This window comes from Fukomys damarensis, unplaced genomic scaffold (assembly GCF_012274545.1).
Source record: "Fukomys damarensis isolate Sample0158 unplaced genomic scaffold, DMR_v1.0_HiC HiC_scaffold_17, whole genome shotgun sequence".
In the NCBI taxonomy this organism is placed as follows: Eukaryota; Metazoa; Chordata; class Mammalia; order Rodentia; family Bathyergidae; genus Fukomys; species Fukomys damarensis.
The window spans coordinates 17693274-17712227 of NW_022900929.1; the positions used below are offsets into that span (position 1 = coordinate 17693274).

General features: G+C 41.1%; 1 protein-coding gene across 1 annotated transcript in view; it reads left to right on the forward strand.

Moving 5' to 3' along the window:
- The window catches only part of Ywhag (tyrosine 3-monooxygenase/tryptophan 5-monooxygenase activation protein gamma), a 35369-nt gene extending 16415 nt beyond the window's left edge, over nucleotides 1-18954 (forward strand). The window contains exon 2 of the mRNA XM_010618972.3: nucleotides 16530-18954. Within this exon, the coding sequence (XP_010617274.1) occupies nucleotides 16530-17186 (657 nt within the window). The 3' untranslated portion in view covers nucleotides 17187-18954. The remainder of the gene's footprint in view (nucleotides 1-16529) is intronic.

An 18954-nucleotide genomic window follows, 5' to 3' on the forward strand; every position in this document is an offset into this window, starting at 1 on the left:
CGATGTTGTTTGTATATAAAGATATAAAAAAAAAAAAAAAAAAAAAAGCAAAACAAAGCAATCCAATACAAATAGTTGCGTTTTTTGGCAGTACTGGGGATTGGCCTAGGGACCGCTGAACTACATCTGCTCATTATTTTTTATTCTGAATATCATTTTGTGGGGGATTGAACTCAGGACCTTGAGTTTTCGAGGCAGGTGTGGTGCCCCTGAGCTAAATCCCTGGTCCCTATTTTTATTCTGAAATGGTCTAAATCACCAAGTTACTCAGGTTGGGTTTGAACTGTGGTCCTCCTGCATCATCCTCCCAGAGTGATGGGATTATAGGAGAGCATCACCCACACTGGGCTCAAATTGATGGATCTTGATGACTCTTGGAAGGACTAAACCCTAAAGAGAAAAAGACAATTCTAGAGCAAGTCTAGTAGTAGTGAGGACTGAAATTACTACAGGTTCTAAATGTTTGACTTTAAAAATGAGTGGTTTTCGGGCCGGGGCTGTAGCTCAGTGGTTCTGTTGCCTGCCTTGAAAGCACAAGGTCCTGAGTTTGATCCCCAGTACAAAAAAAAAAAAAAGAATGATTCTGAGTAAGGTCCAGGGTTTGTTGTGAGGATGAGTTATCAGAATTAATGAGACCGCTCAACTGTTACTTAGAATCAGGGAAGTGGAACCAGAGGTCTGTACACAGGTAAAAATGATCCTGTAGAAAGTAAATGTGACATCGACTCTGGCAGAAATCATAGAAGAAAAGAACAGGCCTGAAAAGAGACTATTATTACGAATAAGTCAATATATGGCTATGTTTGAGGATCCTTTACACTGGGCGTGGTGGCATGTTCCTGTAATCCCAGCACTCTGGAGACTGGCGGGAGGATCTCTGCTTGAGTCTAGCCTGGGCTACATAGCAAAGTCCTCCAAAAAGTCCTTTAGAACAAAAACAAAAAAAGGCCCTTTTAACTCATTTTGTTTACCTAATTTTGGAATATGGCTATTTGACTGTTAACCAAAGAAATGTAGAACTGGACATACTTGGATTTTTTTGTGACGGTTGCTGATGAGTTCCTTCTGATTTAAGGTTAGGTAAGTTGCAGAGTCCTGCTGTATGTCCTGCTGGTAAAACTGAGATTGGCTTGGAGCAGTAGGTAAATCTGGACAAGCCAGTGTGCTTCAGATTCTGTGCTTTGGCCCCAGCGTTCAGCTGGTCATTACATTGTGCGGATGGTACTTTATAGCACTTGTGAGGGTGAATAGAGAGCTTTGAGTCTGTTGAGCTTGATGAGATTTTTCACAAATTAGTTTGGTGCTGCACAATACACTGTTAGTCCTTTACTTGTATTAAACTACTCAAAACCGAGTGTATTTCTCCTAGTTCTGTGGGTTGGCTGAGTAGTAGCTGGTCTGGAGCCCATCTCTGGGGATGTCCCAGACTTCCTGTGGTGGTGGTGGCGGGTTACCCACATCAGCCCATGCACAGAAGCCCTCTTCAAGCCTCTGCTCACCTAGGATTTGTTAATGTCTCCCTAGGTTCCCAGTGAACAATCACTGGAGAGGAGAGGGTCTACCCAGAGTTGGGAGGGGTGGTGGGGGCCATCTTTGCAAACAGTCGGGACTGGGCACAGCCAATGTAGGTTCAGGTCACTCAGCAGATATTCAGAAGTTATAGGACCATCGTGATTCACTATAGTGATTCATGTGACTGGACTCAGATTTAAAGGGGTAGGATGTGATTATGAATTGTAATAATGTGAAAAGGCAGAGAGATGTGTAATAGCTTAGAACAGTTTTCCACCTCCATAATACTAATATTGGGGGCTTTTTGGTGAGGCTGGTTTATGTATTATGGGATGTTCATCGGCATCCCTGGCTTCTACCTAATAGAGTACATCTTGGTGAAGCTATTTTTTAAAAATCTGCTGCAGTACACTGTAGTTTATAGCAGCCTTCACACAAGTTTCTTCAGTTTTCTGGTGCGAAGCCCTTCCCTTACTTTCCATAAAAACATTTGTCAGGGCTGGGGATTTAGCTCAGTGGTTCTGCTGCCTGCATCGCAAGCAAGTACAAGGACCCAGGTTTGATCCCCAGTACCAAAAAACAAAACAGAACAAAACAAAACAAAACTTTTTTTGTGTTTGTGTGAAAAAACTAGTAATTATAAGTATTATCTCATTTGTCTAATGAGTTCAGAAAGTAGCCTGGTGAGGTCTGAAATCTATAAGTCTGTATTCTAAGTGGGTGAAGGAGTCCTGAGAAACTAGAGCATACTTTGAGGGAAAAGAGTCAGGATGGTGAGTGGAGTTTTCATAGGAAAAAGAAAGTAGAATTGGAGGGCTGGTGATATAGCTCGGTGGTTCTGCAGCCTGACTCACAAGCACAAGGATCCGAGTTTGGTCCCCGGTACAAAAAAAAAAAAAGAAGTAGAATTGGAGAAGAGTGGGACGGGAGGACTGTTTCGCATGTTTCAAGAATTGATTATAAGCCGGGCATGGTGGTGCGTGCCTGTAATCCCAGCACTCGGAAGGCTGAGGCAGGAGGATCACTGTGGGTTTGAGACCAGCCTGGGCTACACAGTGAGTTCAGGTCAGGCTCAACTACATAGTGAGACCCTGTCTCAAAAATAAATAAATAAATAAATAAAAATTTAAAAAATTGATTCTAGGGCTGTAGTTTCTAGGTGTAGAGCATTTGTTCATTCCTTAGTACTCTTTCCCCTAAAAAACTGATTCTGGCCCCAAGGGATAAAATTCTTAGAGCTTACAAATGGCTTTGTAAAGGAAACAAATTCATCTCTGATACAAAGAAGTCAAGTATGTATTTGTTACCTTGTGATATCACATAAGTTGTTGGAGCAGGTGATTGTAAGTCCCAAAAGACCACTCAGCAGACTTTGTACGAGGAAAAGGGTGCTGGTTTGGGGTGTATGTATGTAGACTGTGTATGTTTCGGAGGATATTCTCCTTCACTTTTCTCCTAGTGACAGGCTGAAGCTCCTTTTTATTTTGAGACTGGATCTCACTAAGTTGCCCAGGCTGACCTCAAACTTGTGATCCTCCTGCATTAGTGCACTAAACATAAAACATTCTTTTTGAAGAGAATATTGAGAAATGCTAACTTGCATCAGACTAAATAGGTATTTATATGAAGTCACAAGAGGAGGATTAGAGCTGGGGAATGTAGCTCAGTGGTACAGCACCTGCATGGTAAGCAAGAGGGCCCTGAGTTCAATTCCTGGTACCCCCCCCCAAAAAAAAAGGATTAGATAATGAGAGTTAGAGGTCTGTATACTCTTATGATGAATTTTCTTTGTGTAAGTTCACACATTGTGAAGTGTTTAGAATTCTGAACTTGAACTAATGTTCATTGCTGGTATATGTAAAAGTGCTGTTTAAATTATGGTAAAATGCAGCAATTTAAAAATAGATATTAACATAATTTACATACCATACAAAAGGATACAAATTAATGGTGTTTAGTGTATTTAGATTTGGTAACCCTAACTAGGTAATTTTAGGACATTTTCATTAATTCCAAAAGAAATCCTTTATATGTTAGCTGTCAACTTCCCCTCCCCTAATCAGAAAAGAAAAACCCAACCCTAAGTAGCCCCCACCCCAACTTCTTTCTGTTTTTGGAATTTCCTATTCTGGACATTTCATTTCATTTCATTTATTTATTTATTTAGAGACAGGGTCTCACTATGTAGTTGAGACTGTTCTGGAAATAACTCACTTTGTAGCCCAGGCTGGACTCAATTCAGTGATCCTCCTGCCTCAGCCTTCCGAGTGCTGGGATTACAAGCATGCACCACCATGCCTGAGGGGACATTTCATTTAATTAGAGTCATAAAATATATGGTTGGTGGTGAATGGCTTTAACTCAGTAAGATATTTTTCAACATTATATAGCACTTGTATGCTATTTTTTGCCTCTAATTTTTTTTGAACTGGGGATATAGTTTAGTGATAGAGTCCTTGCCTAGCATATGCAAGACTAAAAACAAGCCCCAGCACCGCACACACAAAAAAACATGGTGTACTATGTTTTGTTTCAGTTCATCCATTTCATGGACATTTGAATTGTTACACTTTTTAACTTACGACTAATGATCCTATGAACATTCATGAAATACAGGATGTATGTTTTCAATTTTTTGGTCTTCTTAGGAACGAAATTACTAAGTCCGGGAAACATTGTGAGTTACAGTGTATAGGATGGGTGCCATGCAGCACTGAATCTGTTTCTCGGGGTGGGGCTGCTTCAGTGACTTGGAAAAAACTTTTGGTCCTTGATTGGGAACTAGTTATAGAGTAGAAAGTATGTGGGATTTGGAGTCAGATGTGGGTTCTGTTCTTCGACTCAGCCTTAATTTTATCTTTAAAATATGAACAATAATACTTAATAAAAATAATAATGCATAATCATCAGTGATTATCTGCAGGGTCAGAATTACAGTTTGGGTGGAAAACCTATTTCTGATTATAAAAGTTTATAAAAAATATGGAATAGATGAATATATCCTTAACCCAATAGTGAAAAATATAATTTAAACCAAGAGTACCTTTCTCCTCTGTCTTGTTCTGGGGATGAACCCAAGGACACACTGACACTGAGCTACATCCTCAGCCCTTTTTATTTTGAGACACAGTCTTAAGTTCCCCCACTGGCCTCAAACATACTATCTTCCTGTTTCAGCCTTCCAAGTAGTGTAACTAGGCATCTAGCTCTAAGAATCAGAACTTTTTTTTTTTTTTTAACATACTGGGGATTGAATTCAGGACCTTGTGCTTGTGAGGTAGGGGCAGCACCACTGATTTAAATCCCTGGCCCTCTAAGAGTCAGTTTTAAAAAATAAAATGCTGAAAATATTTTTTTGTTTTATTTTTTTCTACATGTATTCCAGGCTAGCCTTGAACTCACTGTGTGGCCCAGAGTGTCCTCCTGCCTCAGCTTTCTGAAGTGCTGGGATTACAAGTGTATGATATCACACAGGGCTTGCTTTTAAAAATTTAAAGGAAAATGCTGGACATGGTGGTATATATCTATAATCCCAGCACTTGAGAAGCTGAGGCAGAAAGATTGCTATGAGATTCAGGCCATCCTGGATTACATAGTGAGCTCAAGACCAGCCCGTACTACACACACACACACACACACACACACACACAGTGAGACCCTGTTTCAACAAACAAACAAACAACAGCTGAGTGTGGTGGTGCATGCCTGTAATCCCAGTACTCTGAGATCTGAGAGGCTGATGGGAGGATACTAGTAAGATCTCAGCCTAGGCAAGTTAGCTATTTAGAGAGACCTTCTGTCAGAATAATGAGGGGCACTGCCAAGATGTATGGAGGTGGAAATTAGAGAATATAGGATGGCGATCAAATTAGGAGGTTTTTTCTAAGCCTTTCAGGCCAGTCACCAGAAGAAGTATAGTGCTGGTGTTGAGTCTCAAATTGGATATTTTGTAAGGAAATTGTGTGTGTAGATCTCTAGGTCCTCGGAAGTTTCTCTTTAGTAAATTTTCCTTTTTTGAAAAAATGAGATTTCCAAAAAAATATGAGAAAATGAAAAAATCAAAATAAAGTTTTTGTAAATAGGGAAGGGAGGAGGGGGTGAAGGGAGGGTAGGGGTAAGGGGAAAAAATGAGAACCAAGACCTGTTTTGTAAAGGTATAAGAGACCAATGATGAATGTAACTGTTTTGTATACCTAAAATGTACCAATAAACTCAGGAAATAAAAAAAGAATAATGGGGGGGGTGTTGCCTAGAGATGTACCTCAACGGATTCACTCAGTATAGAAAAGGTTAAAAAAATGCTTTTGAAATTTTTAAATAATTCAGTATGGTGGTACACACTTGTAATCCCAGTGCTCTGGAGACTGAGACAATAGGGTCCCTGAATTTGAGGCCAGCTTGGGCTACATAGTGAGTTCAAGGCCAACATGGATTACATAGTAAGACCCTGTCTCAAAAGCAATTGTTTTTTGGGGGTTGGTTTGGTTTGTTTTGTTATTTGCTTTGGTACCAGGGATGGAACTCAGGACCTTGCACTTTTGTTTTAATTTGGATTTTTTTGGTATTGGGATTGAACTCAGGTCCTCACACTTGTGAGGCAGGTGGCGGAACCACTGAGCTAAATCCCCAGCCCAGAACCTTGCACTTTTGAGGCAGGTGCGGTGCCACTGAGCTAAATCCTGGCCTTTGTTTGCTTTTGAGATGTGGTCTAGTTTAGGCTGGCCTTGAACTCAGAGTGTAGGTCAGACTGGGCTTGAATTTGTGGCATTCCTCCTACTTTAGCTCCCAAGTGCAGGGATTATAGGCATGTGCCACCATGCCAGCTTCCCCCCCCCACTTAAAAACCAGTTCATTGTGATGGCCCATTCTTGTAATCCCAGCTATTTGGGAGGCTAAGGCAGGAGGATTGCAAATTTGAGGCCAGCTTGGGCAGTTTATCAAGACCTTGTCTCAAAATAAAGGGCTGGGGTATAACTCAGCACTCTTTGAGTTTAATCCCCAGACACCCTACCCTAAGATATTAATTAAAGCATAAAAATTCAAAAACCAAAAATAGATACAATTTGTGCCGGTGACACTGGGGATCAAATGCAGGACCTTGCACTTGTGAGGCATATGTGGCACCACTGAGCTAAATCCCCAGCCTCTTAAGAACAACAACAGAAAGAACCAAAAATACATATTTGCAATATTGAAATTGTCTTTGTCCATGTAGTAACATGTGATACAGGTATAAGAGGTTAACTGGAGATAGGCACCTTTGGAGACCATAAGATTATGTATGTATAGAATAATATATAATCTCTATGCCATAGCTAATCTGTGTAAGGATTAATGAAAGGTTTTTGTTTTTGAGACAGTAACTGTGCTGCCCACTGTGGCCTTTGACTGTCCTGGGCTCAAGTGATCCTCCTGCCTCAGCCTCTGGAGTAGCTGGGACTATAGGCACACAGCACTGTGCTTGGCATAATTTTTCAAGAGTTTTGTTTTAAAGAAAACCTGATATTCTTGGTGAAAGTTGGATAATTTGCACAAAGCAACAAGTATGGATTTGAATGAATGATGGTATACATCCATAAGTGTGATTATATAATATCACTGGCTTTGAGCTATTTTGAAAACTTGGTTTTCTAGGCTTTAACCTTTTAACTGTAGATACTAATTGTAAATTGCGGAGAGGGTTTCTTTGAATAGATACTGCTGATAACTGACTGTTCAGCCTAGTTAACAACTTCATCTTCCTCCCGGCTATTCTGTTTCCAGACCTTTCTAGAAATACAGTAGAATATTTTAATAGCTATGTAGGATGCTGTTGTGTGGATATGTTATAATCTAAATAGTACCTCATTGAAGATTATTAGGTTATTCCTGATTTTAGCTGTTGCAGATAATAACAGTGAATTAGTTTTTCATAGTGGAGTTGCAGAGTCCAAAGGTTTTTGCATGTTTGTAATTATCATGGCCATTCTGAGTTGCCTTTATAAAGGTGGTTTTACCCTACACCTTCCACACATGGCTGAGGGTGCCTCGCCCATACCATCACCTTCACTGTGAGTCATCAAACTGTAAACTGGCAGTCTGTTAGGAGAAAAATTAACATTTACAATGAATAAGGTTGGGCATTTCCTACATTTTCCCTCTCTTTGGTTTATCCCATTTTTTCTGCCTACTTTTTTGGTACCAGGGATTGCACTCAGGTCCTTGCGCTTACAAGGCAGGCCACCGAACCGCTGAGCTAAATCCCCGGCCCCTGCCTACTTTTTTGGTACTGATTGATTTAAAATTCTTAGGAAGTCTTTGTGTTACAGAAACTGCCCTTTTTGCCAGGTGTGGTGGCATAGGCCTGTCATCCCAGCACTCAGGAGGTTGAGTCAGGAGGATTGCCTGGAGTTTGAGGCCAGCCTGGGCTACATGGTGAGACCCTGTCTCAGATAAAGAAGAGGGGGGTTGTTTTGTGTGGCAGTATCTTCATCAGAGAAAATATAATATTTAAAGCAAGAAGGGTGGAGTTTGTTTCTCTGCTCAGCCCTGTGAGAGTGGTGTGTGACTTTGGGAAAAGCCATTTTCTTTCTGCGAGCCACACCTATAAATGAGTGTAATTAGTCACTTGTTAGGGTAGTTGTGGAAAGAACACAGACTTGGTGGCTGTTAGGAAATCCCGGTTTTAGCTCAGTCCTCTCCTCTCAGACCTTGAGCATGGCCCTGAGTATGCCATGATATTTCATGGCTCTTTGCGGAAGTTCATCCTGGAGCATTTTCCTTCTTCACAGTTTCTATTCAAGATGATTGCTCTTGGAAAAACCCAACTAAAGTTGTTATTTTATGATTAAAATCTCTGTGCTTTCCAGGTGGTTTTGCTACCTGAACAATACCTCTTTTTATTTTTTGAGACAGGGTCTCACTATGTAGTTGAGACTGACCTGGAACTTACTATGTAGCCCAGGCTGGTCTCGAACTCACAGCAATCCTCCTGCCCCAGCCTCCCAAATGCTGGGATTACAGGTGTGCGCCACCATGTCCAGCTTAGCAGTACTTCTCTGATACTTTATTGTGAATAAATTGTGCTTCTTTCTGGTAAGGCTATCTTGATTATATGTGTTTTTTGTATCCTTAGCACAATGTGGTACAATGTGTACTACATGAATGCTTGAAGAATTATTTGTCAAGTAGTGGCCTTTGAGTACTTCTTAGCTTGTTGTGAGACTTTAATAGATATATCAGTTTTCTAGAATGAATATATTTTGGGGGGGCCCCAAGAGTATCCTCAGATTCATTGATTTGCCTAGGACTCATCATGGCAGTTTGTGCTCATGGCTAAGATTTACTGTATTGCAAGTGTGCACGTGCAGGACTCAGCAACGGGAAAGGTGCATGGACAAGAACCTGGGCACATGGTTTCTACAGTTTTCTTCCAGGGACTCATACAGGTTGCACTTCACTGTGACAAGTGAGGAATGAATGGCATCAACCAGGGAGGCTCATTGCAGACTCAGTGCCCATGGTTTTTTTGGGGGCTGGCCATGTAAGCACCTGCAGTGTGGCACATGCCAAAATTCCAGATTCCAGTAGGAGTTCAACATGAAGCACTTGGTTTGCACAGTTGAGAGACATGAACCATTTTTATCTGGGGGTGGTGGGGAACCTTCGTGAAATCCCAAGTTCTCAGATGCCAGCCCAGGTCCAACCTTTCTAAAAATAGCATCCACAGATCTGTTAATGCTTATTGTACAAAATATAATTCAAGTCTAAGGCACTTTATTCATTTATGCAGGTACAACTAAAGACGATTTTCAAAAATTTAGCTACCTTGTAGACACAGATCATATGTAGAATATGTGGTATGTGTAATTTAGTAGAGCTATGTTTTCGTCATTTGCGTGGTTTATTCTACCACCAAACTTTGTCATCTTGTTTTGTCTGACTTTACTGTAGGATGTTCATACACAGCAACTGCTGCATTGACCTTTTCAATGGACTCGTGGTCCTTTCAAGGTTATGGTGTTCTCAAATGCTATGAGGACAGAAAAGTGCATAATGGAGCCACAATCTTTTGGCCTCATTTTTTTGTTTTTGCTGTTCTGAGACAGGGTCTCAAAAAATATATATGCAGTGCAATCTGGCCTTGGTCTCACTATGTACCCCAGGCTGGCCTTGAACTCTCTGTATTCCTCCTGTCTCTCAGCCTCCCAAGTCCTGGGCTTACAGTGTGTGCGACCACACCTGGCTTTGCTTTTTTAAATAGACATGTAAAAGAGCACTTCTTGGTCTAAAGCAAATTACCCATATGCCCTGTTACCACACAAGAGCTGCTTCCCTCCCTACCCACATCCCCCATCAGTTATATCTGGTATAAATGATTAACCTATTTGGGCATGATGGCACGTGTCTGTAATCCTAGTTCTTGGGAGGCTGAGGCCACAGAATTGGGAGTTGGAGGTAGGATGGGCTACACAGCAAATTTGAGGCCGATCTGGATTATGTAGCAGGACCTTGTCTCAAAAAAAATTTGGCGGGGCTGGGGATTTATTTAGCTCAGTGGTTCTGCCGTCTGCCTTGCAAGCACAAGGACCCAACTTTGATCCCTGCTGCCTGTTCCCCCCAAAAATAGAAATTAGGGCCGGGGATTTAGCTCGGTGGTTCTGGCGACTGTCTTGCAAGCGCAAGGACCTGAATTCGATCCCCAGTACCCTCCCCCCAAAATTTTTTCTGTTCACTCTTGGCGTTGTATATTCCATGGATTTTGACAAATATATAATGACATATGTATACCATGATGGTATACAGAATCATTTTCACTGCCCTAAAACCGCTTTATATTCTACCTGTTCTGTCCTAGCTTTTTTTTTTTTTTTTTTTTTTTTTGAAAAAAAATTTTTTTGGTTGGGGATTGAACTCTTTGTGCTTGCAAGGCAGGCAGCGGAACTGCTGAGCTAAATCCCCGGCCCCCTAGCTTTTTTTTTTGAGGGGAGAGTTGAACTTCAGTTCTGTTTATACAAGTGTTATCTTGAAAAAATTACCAAATTATCTTCAGTACTTACTTATTTTTGGATTTTTAGAGACAGGGTCTTGCTACGTAGTTCAGACTTGTGTTGAACTCACTGTGTATGTAGCTCAGGCTGACCTTGAAATTGTGATTCTCTTGCCTTATGGGGGGATTACAGGCTGTCACCAGGCCCAGCATATGGATACTTACTTTAAGAAGTTTAAAAATGAAAAAGTGCATTAATTACAATTTAAGCCCCCCCCACTGGGAATCGAACCCAGGACCTTGTGCATGCGAGGCAAACACTTTACCCCTTGAGCCACACTGCCAGCCCCATTGGGTAAATTGAGGGGACATTTTAAACGACCTGGTATCAAGAGTTAAGGTCAGGGGGAAAAAAAAGAGTTAAGGTCAGAAAGTCATCTCCCAGGACTTTCAAGAGTTGCTGATCTTACATGGAAAGGATTTCATTTCTACTCTTAGGGGAGAACATTTGACACTAATATCTGATTCCTTAGCTGGGATTTGGGGAGTTCTCCTTTTGAAACTTGGTGAGAAGTAGATTTTCAATCCTTTTTTTTTACTAATAGTTCTTTAATAACTGTCCTGTCACTAGTAGAAATTTGAACTTGAGGTAGGAGTTGGAACTTTTTTTTTCCCCATTAAGTTTATTGGTACATTTAAAGCAAACAATATAGTTACGTTTATCATTAAGATCTTGTACCTTTACATGATATGTCTTGGTTCTTACTTTTCCCCCATACCCTTGTCCTCCCTTCACCCCCTTCACCCTTACTTACTTACAAAGACTCTGTTTCCATTTTTTTCTTTTCTCATATTTTTTCTTTTCCCTTATTTCCCTTCCCTTCCCCTTTAGCCATTTTCTTCCTATTTCACACTATCGATTATACTGTTTGAACCTTATTTATAGTTTTAGTTTTTCACACCAAGGAAGCTACTTGGTATTTGCTTGTGTGTCCTATTTATTTCACTTAAGTGTATAGCCTCAATGTACATCTATTATAAATGTCTCTAGTTTCTTGTTCTTTATGGCTGAGTAGTATAGTACTCCATTTTATAGAAAAACCACATCTCCTTTATCCAGTTGATGGACATTTGGGTTGTTTCCAAGTTTTAGCTATTACAAACTGTGCCGCTATAAACATGGGTGCACATATATCACTGTGATATGATTTTTAAATTCTTTTGGAAAGGTACCCATCCGAGGGATAGGTGGGTCAAATGTTACCTCCAATCCTAGTTCTTTGAGGTATCTTCATATTGATTTCCACCATATTGATTTGTACCAGTCTGTACTCCCACCATCTCTGGAGAAGGGTTCCTTTCTCCCTACAGCCCGGCCAGCATTTGTTACTGGTTGATTTCTTCATAGCAGCCATTCTTTCTGGGGCAAGGTGGTATCTCAGTGTTGTTTTCATCTGTATCTCTCGATTGACCAGTGATGTTGAACATATTTTTCATATTTTATTTGCTGCTTTTACTAGTTTGTCTGAGAAATGTCCGTTCACTTCAGATGTCCATTTTTAAATAGGATCTTTGTATTTGGGAGGGGGTCTGGTTTTTTTGAGTTCTTTATATATTCTAGATAGTAGTAGTCCTTTGTCTGAGGAGTAGCCGGTAAATTTTTTTTCCCACATTGTAGGTTGTCTCTTAGCTCTGTTGGTGATTTCTCTTGCACTGCAAAAACTTTTTAGTACAATGAGATCCCAGTTGTTGATTCTTTGTGTAAGTTCTTCTGCTGCTGAGGATTTGTTCACAAAGTTTTCTATGCCAGTGTCTTTGAGAGTGTTCTACCTAATTTATTTCCAGTAAGTTTAGTGTTTCTGTTTTGATATTTAGATCTTGAATCCACTTGGATTTTTGTTTAGTGTAGTACATGGTGAAAGATAGGGATCTAATTTTATTTGATGACAGTGTTTTTTTGTTTTGTTTTGTTTTTGTTTTTTGGTACTGGAAATCAAACTCGGGACCTTGTGCTTGTGAGTCAGGTGGCTGAACCACTGAGCTAAATCTTCGGCCCTATAGGGATCTAATTTTAATCTTTGGCAAATTGAAAGCCAGTTTTTGCAACACCATTTATTAAAGAGGCTATCTTTTCTCCAGTGAGGATGGTTGGCTCCTTTGTCAAAGATGAGGTAGCTGAATATGTCTGTTGTTTCTGCATCTTCTAATCTATTGCATTGATCCTCGGGTCTCTTTCTTTGCAGGTACCATGCTGTTTTTATCACAGTGGCTTTGTAGTATAGTTTCAAGTTGGGAATTGTGATACCCCTTGCCATGTCTCTGTTGCCTAGAATGGCTTTCACTATTCTGGGTCTCTTGTGATTCCAAATGAATTTTTGGTTTGTTTTCTCAAGTTCTGTGAAATATACTGTTGAGATTTCAGTCGGGATTGTATTGAATCTGTATAGCAGTTTTAACTGTCTTTTGGGGGATGGTACCGGGGATTGAACTCGGGTCCTTGCACTTGCAATGCAGGCCACCGAACCGCTGAGCTAAATTCCCGGCCCTGTATAGCAAGCAGTTTTAGAAGTTTGGCCATTTTCACTGTGTTGATTCTTCCTACCCAGGAGCCAAGGGATGTCTTTCCATCTTCTTATATCCTCTTCAGGAGTTTGAACTTCTGAGTTAAGATTTTTAAAGAAACTTTAATGCCAGGCATGGTGGTATTTGCCCAGCTACTTTTGGGAGGCTGAGGCTGAAGGACTGAAAGTTTTGAAGCAAGGTCTCATCTCAAAATTTAAAAAGGAGCTGGAGATGTATGTAGCCCCGCATTTCCTGGGATCAGTCCCACAAATGGCAAACAGAAAACTCTGAAATTTCTCTTGAGCAAAATTTTTAGAGCTAAAGGTTTTTCCCTCTAACTTAGTTTTTCACTGGCAGAGAATATCTGAGTATGTTCCAAATGTGGTTGAGTTACTCTATCTAAAGGTGGTGTTTCTTAATCTCCATGTTGCAGTTTGTCTGGAGCAACTAGACAAGTTTTACATAAGTACTGATCGCTGCCTGGCTGCTCTGGAGCCAAACCGCCTTTGCAGCGAGAGGAGACTTAACGGTATCGTGTGGTGGTGAGGTCACTTGAACTTTAAATAGCTCCTGGCTCTTGAAACAAGGACAGCATGATTTAGGGGAGAGGCCAGAACTTGATCTCCACAGCCTGAGGCACTAAGACTGTCTCTGGGCATCAGAGACAGCTACTAGGTTGCACTGTGGGGCAGCAGGGCCTGGGCCTCTGCACCAGAGAGTAAGAAGAGACCAGAGTCTGGCGGTGGCATGAGTGCCTGCGGGCCCTGCAGAGGCCTCAGTCTGTTCCTGGCTACTCTGGGTAGTTCTTTGCAGGCTGATACTCAGGTTCATGGAAGGGAAGTGATGTACCTCCGCTAAGGAGGTGTTAGGCTGGAGTAGAGGGTGAAACGGTAAGATAACTGAACGTTGGACTGTGAGTGAGAAACTATTATATAAGAAATGGAGGTGTCTCTTATGAGGACTAAATGAAGGAAACATACTTAGGGTATTCTCAGCAGCACTTGTTCATATGTCTCCAGCATATTAATATATCAAGAGCATCAGTCTCATGTACCCTATCATTATCTCATGAAAGAGGCAGGAACCTTGTCTTACAGATAAGGAAACTGAGGCAAAGAAATGAAATGAGCTTGTCTCTGAGGACACTGGGTGCATGATGCGACTGGGCAAGTCATTTTCTGGGTTATCTGTACTGTGTAGACACCAGGACTCAGCAGGAGTGAGGGTAGTCTGAGATAAATGGTGACTGTATGAAGAATTGGACAAAAGATGAGAAACACTCTTATTCCTGCAGAAGAAATATTTGCCTGAAGGGGAAGGCACAGGGGTTCGTGGAGTAAAAGGCACCTCTTACCTGACTTCTTTCTACTCTGAATTCTAGCATTACCAAAACTTTTTTTTTTTTTTCCCTGAGGCCAAGGTCTCACTATATAATTCAGGCTGACCTCATATTCACAGCAATCCTCCTACCTCAGCCCCCCAAATTCTGGAATTACAGGTGTGTGCTACCACACCTGGGTAAAACTGACTTTTTTTTTGCTCTTCTGTGTTGTTCTCTAGCATTATAATAATCAGTAATGTGTAGTAAAGGGTTAATTTAAAAGTTATCAGTTTAAAAAAGTCATCAGTTTAAGCAGTATGTGCATGTATACCAATTTTTCTATGCTATGAGAATTAGTAAGCAATACATTAAAACTTAATCCAAAGAGTGAATTGCTTATAATAATTACCATGATTTGGTTTACATTCTGATTTAATTTCATAGATAGCATTTAAATTAGTGACTAAAATATTGGCTAAGAATCAAACATTCCCTCCAGTTTATAAGAGGAATGAATTTGTATATGTATACCAATTTTTCTATGCTATGAGAATTAGTAAGCAATACATTAAAACTTAATCCAAAGAGTGAATTGCTTATAATAATTACCATGATTTGGTTTACATTCTGATTTAATTTCATAGATAGCATTTAAATTAGTGACTAAAATATTGGCTAAGAATCAAACATTCCCTCCAGTTTATAAGAGGAATGAATTTGTATATATAATTTATCTCAGCTGGATGGATGCCATGGTTGATCTATGCCAGGAACACTGAGGATAAAGGAGGGAGAACCAGATTACCTAGGAGAGTAGAGCAGTAAGAAGTCAGAGAATATGAGTATTCACTTGAGTTCTGACAGTTCTGTAAGTATTTGGCAGGCAGCAATACCGGAGGATCTTTTAGGAGGGCCAAAGAATATGTGAATGGAAGTATGGTGTTTTTACAGTGGACTTGTTGGGACCAGAGCATAGCTGCATGTGAAGATGAGTCTTGGGAAGTATGTAGTCTTGCAAAATTAGGGAATGGTCTAGGATTTCCACTTGTGCTTTATATCTGTTGGCTCAATATACAAAAGTTTAGGCACAATAGAAGCTGCAGTTGTCCAAATAATGGAAAATGACCTCTTCCTGGGAGTGAAAGAGTTCTATCCTTGTTCAATAGTCAGTTTCTTTTTGCATTCTGAGGATTGACCTTACGACTTCATACATGACAGGCAGGTGCTGTACCGCTGAGCTGCATTGCCAGCCCAAGTGATCGGTTCCAGTGGTTATCAGGCATTATTTATATTTGTATCAAAAACACATGGCTGTGTTTCTCATAATCTAGGCTAACTGAATATAGTGTTAGTGACTTAATGTCTTGATAAACTGTTGTTTGGTAGTCAGAACATAACTTGTTTGATGTTGCTTTAGTTTCCTCAAGGTGTGACTGGTCTTGAGTGTTGAAGACAGAAATTTTTAAAAATACCTGCTGGGAAAGCATTTATTCATGTCAGCTACCCCAGCCCCAGAAGTCTTTGCTCATTTCTCCCTGCTTTTGTATTGCTAATTGTAGTCTGTCAGATAACAGCCACAAATACATGTTTCCCCAAGTTGCTGAAATACAGTGGTTAGACAAAAATCCCATGTCCCCTGTTCTGACTTCCTTTCTGAGGTTTGTCTTAACCTCATCTGGTCTCGGCATATAAGCAGAAAAATACCTTCATCAGGAGTCAGCCTGAAATTGCCTTTTAGTGTAGTTTCGCCCAAAAAGGATAGGTTTATAGTGGAGAGGGCCTTAGTCATTCTATTTTCCTGAAAACTTGTGGAGGTATTGAAATCATCTCTCTTAAACTTCCTAGGATTAGTTGGTATACAAGTAATGTTACACGAGCAATCTGTTAACCTTGTGAAATTTGACTTGTCATCTAAGGTCTAGACTTGACAGTTCTTTCATAGTACAGTGTGTGCTAAGCTGTTCTCTTGGGAGGAACCATTGATCCAGCTGCACTTTCCCCTTCTTGGTTGCTTGTTCCACCTTCGTGTCCCTTCCCTCCATCCACACAGTGCAACTTCTCTGTAAATCTCTTGGATCAATGGGTAGATCAGTTGTGACTTCGTGGTATGAAGATATGATTGATGCAGTCTGTACCTTAACAGCTCATTCATTTTTCTCCTAACAGGTGACAGAGCTGAATGAGCCACTCTCCAACGAAGAACGAAACCTCTTGTCTGTGGCCTACAAGAATGTGGTTGGGGCACGCCGTTCTTCCTGGAGGGTCATCAGCAGCATTGAGCAGAAGACGTCTGCAGATGGCAACGAGAAGAAGATAGAGATGGTTCGTGCCTACCGTGAAAAAATCGAAAAGGAGTTGGAGGCAGTGTGTCAGGATGTGCTGAGCCTGCTGGATAACTACCTGATCAAGAATTGCAGCGAGACCCAGTACGAGAGCAAAGTGTTCTACCTGAAGATGAAGGGGGACTATTACCGTTATTTGGCCGAAGTGGCCACTGGAGAGAAGAGGGCGACTGTCGTGGAGTCGTCTGAAAAGGCCTATAGTGAAGCCCATGAGATCAGCAAGGAGCACATGCAGCCTACCCACCCCATCCGGCTGGGCCTGGCTCTTAACTACTCCGTTTTCTACTATGAGATCCAGAATGCCCCGGAGCAAGCATGCCACTTGGCCAAGACCGCCTTTGATGACGCCATCGCTGAGCTCGACACTCTGAACGAGGACTCCTACAAGGACTCCACTCTCATCATGCAGCTCCTCCGCGACAACCTAACACTCTGGACAAGCGATCAGCAAGACGACGAGGGTGGAGAAGGCAACAATTAAGGCCCCCAGGTGGACTGGCAGCGCACACTGATGCTACTACTGCAGTCTTTATTTTTTTCCCATGAGTTGGGGTCGGGTGGGGGAGGGAAAGGGAGGGCTGACCTTCCCAGGGAGAAACCCACGACCTGTCCTGTCTTTGATCGCCTCTTTGACATTTTTGCCAAAATACCACTAGTGGAAAGTCAGGCTAGCTGTGCTGGTATTGGAGTAGCAGCCTCACACGGGCATAAGGACTGTTCTGTAGGTTCATGCAAGTGGAGCTATGTCTTTAATTTAACTTATTGCTAGATGATAGGCATTTAAGATGAAAAGACGTAAATGGAATGGCCCTCATTCAGTGAGTTCTGTGGTTCCAGTAAGGATTTTTATGTACATATGCTCTTGTCTTAAGTTTTGGGTACTTTTCTCTCTCCTCTGTTTTAGCTGTGCATTTCTTTCAGGGTGTACTCTACCAGACACGGCATAGTTTAAATCCCAAACAGTCAGGCTTGGAGCATAAGGTGTACTCACCCTTGTGGTTTAGGCCTGGCCGGTTTTTTGAAGTCTGATTAGTGACAGTATTAACACTAAATTGCAGTTTACAGTATTTCTACATTACAGCCATATGTGACATCAAGCCATTGATTGTGAGTTTTCCTTTGCTACTTATTTTGGCTTTCCATCCTCATTCAATTGTATCCAGGTTGGTTTTGCTCTTTATCTGTCTCCTAGGCTAAAAGATTTGCCTGAGGAGAATCAAGGCTTCTTTAGGTTTTGGTTAATAGGTGCTTGGCAGGTGGCTGTGGGATTTTTGTCTGTCTTTCCTCCTAATGTAAACCCACCACAAAAATTACTAATCATTTTAATAGAAATGTTAAACATCACAAAATAGAGAAAATTCAGGTCTGTATGTCATTTATCTCATGTTGGTGTCTCTGAAGACTCCTGCTTTCTCAGCTGCCACAGCCCCTTCCTCAGGGATCACACTGCCATCTGTTTCCCTCTGCACTGAGTCCTCCCTGCTGCGCTTGTGCCAGGCCAGGCAGTGGGGCTCAGCAGGTTGTCGGATTGGAGAGGCTGGGTGGTCATCTTGAGAAAGTTGATGCAGTGCAGGAAGTCAGGTGCTAGAAGCTGAGCTGGTAGAAAACCCAAAAGGAAGAGCTCCATTCACAGACATCTTTCCGTTTTTAGGAGCCTCGAAAGTGTGTCAGGTTTTCCTCCCTGAAACACTCTTTTCCCAAGTTCTTATAAGAGATAGCTAAATCGTTACCAGGTTATGAATATGCAATTTGTTTGACCAAAACCTTTCCTCTTTCTTTCCAGTGAAAGCATAGAAATTGGAGATTCGTTTATCTTGTGCAGTCAGTGCACAGTTTGCAATCTGAAGGAAACGACATTGCTATTTCTGCAAGCTTGTTTTCAGTTAGCTGTAGGTCCCTCATTCTCATTGGATAAATCTGTCTGTAAACATGACCCATGGCATGTTGTATGTGCAGTTTTATTCTTAGTGTTTTTTTTTTTAATTAAATAAAATCAGTAACCATGTGGACTACCAAGATGCGTAACAACACCAGACTTGGTTTGTTTGTTTCTTTGTTTTATTTAGGCAAGAAGAGGTGTAATAATTGAGGAAAACCCAGGAGATGCTTTTGCTAATATCGAAATCAAACTTACAATTACAAATGAGTATGTTGAACAGGATACAGGTGACAGTGATGATAGAGGAGTGCTGACAACCATAAACTCAATACACTCTAACATCGCACAGTTTACCCAGCGTGACTTTCCT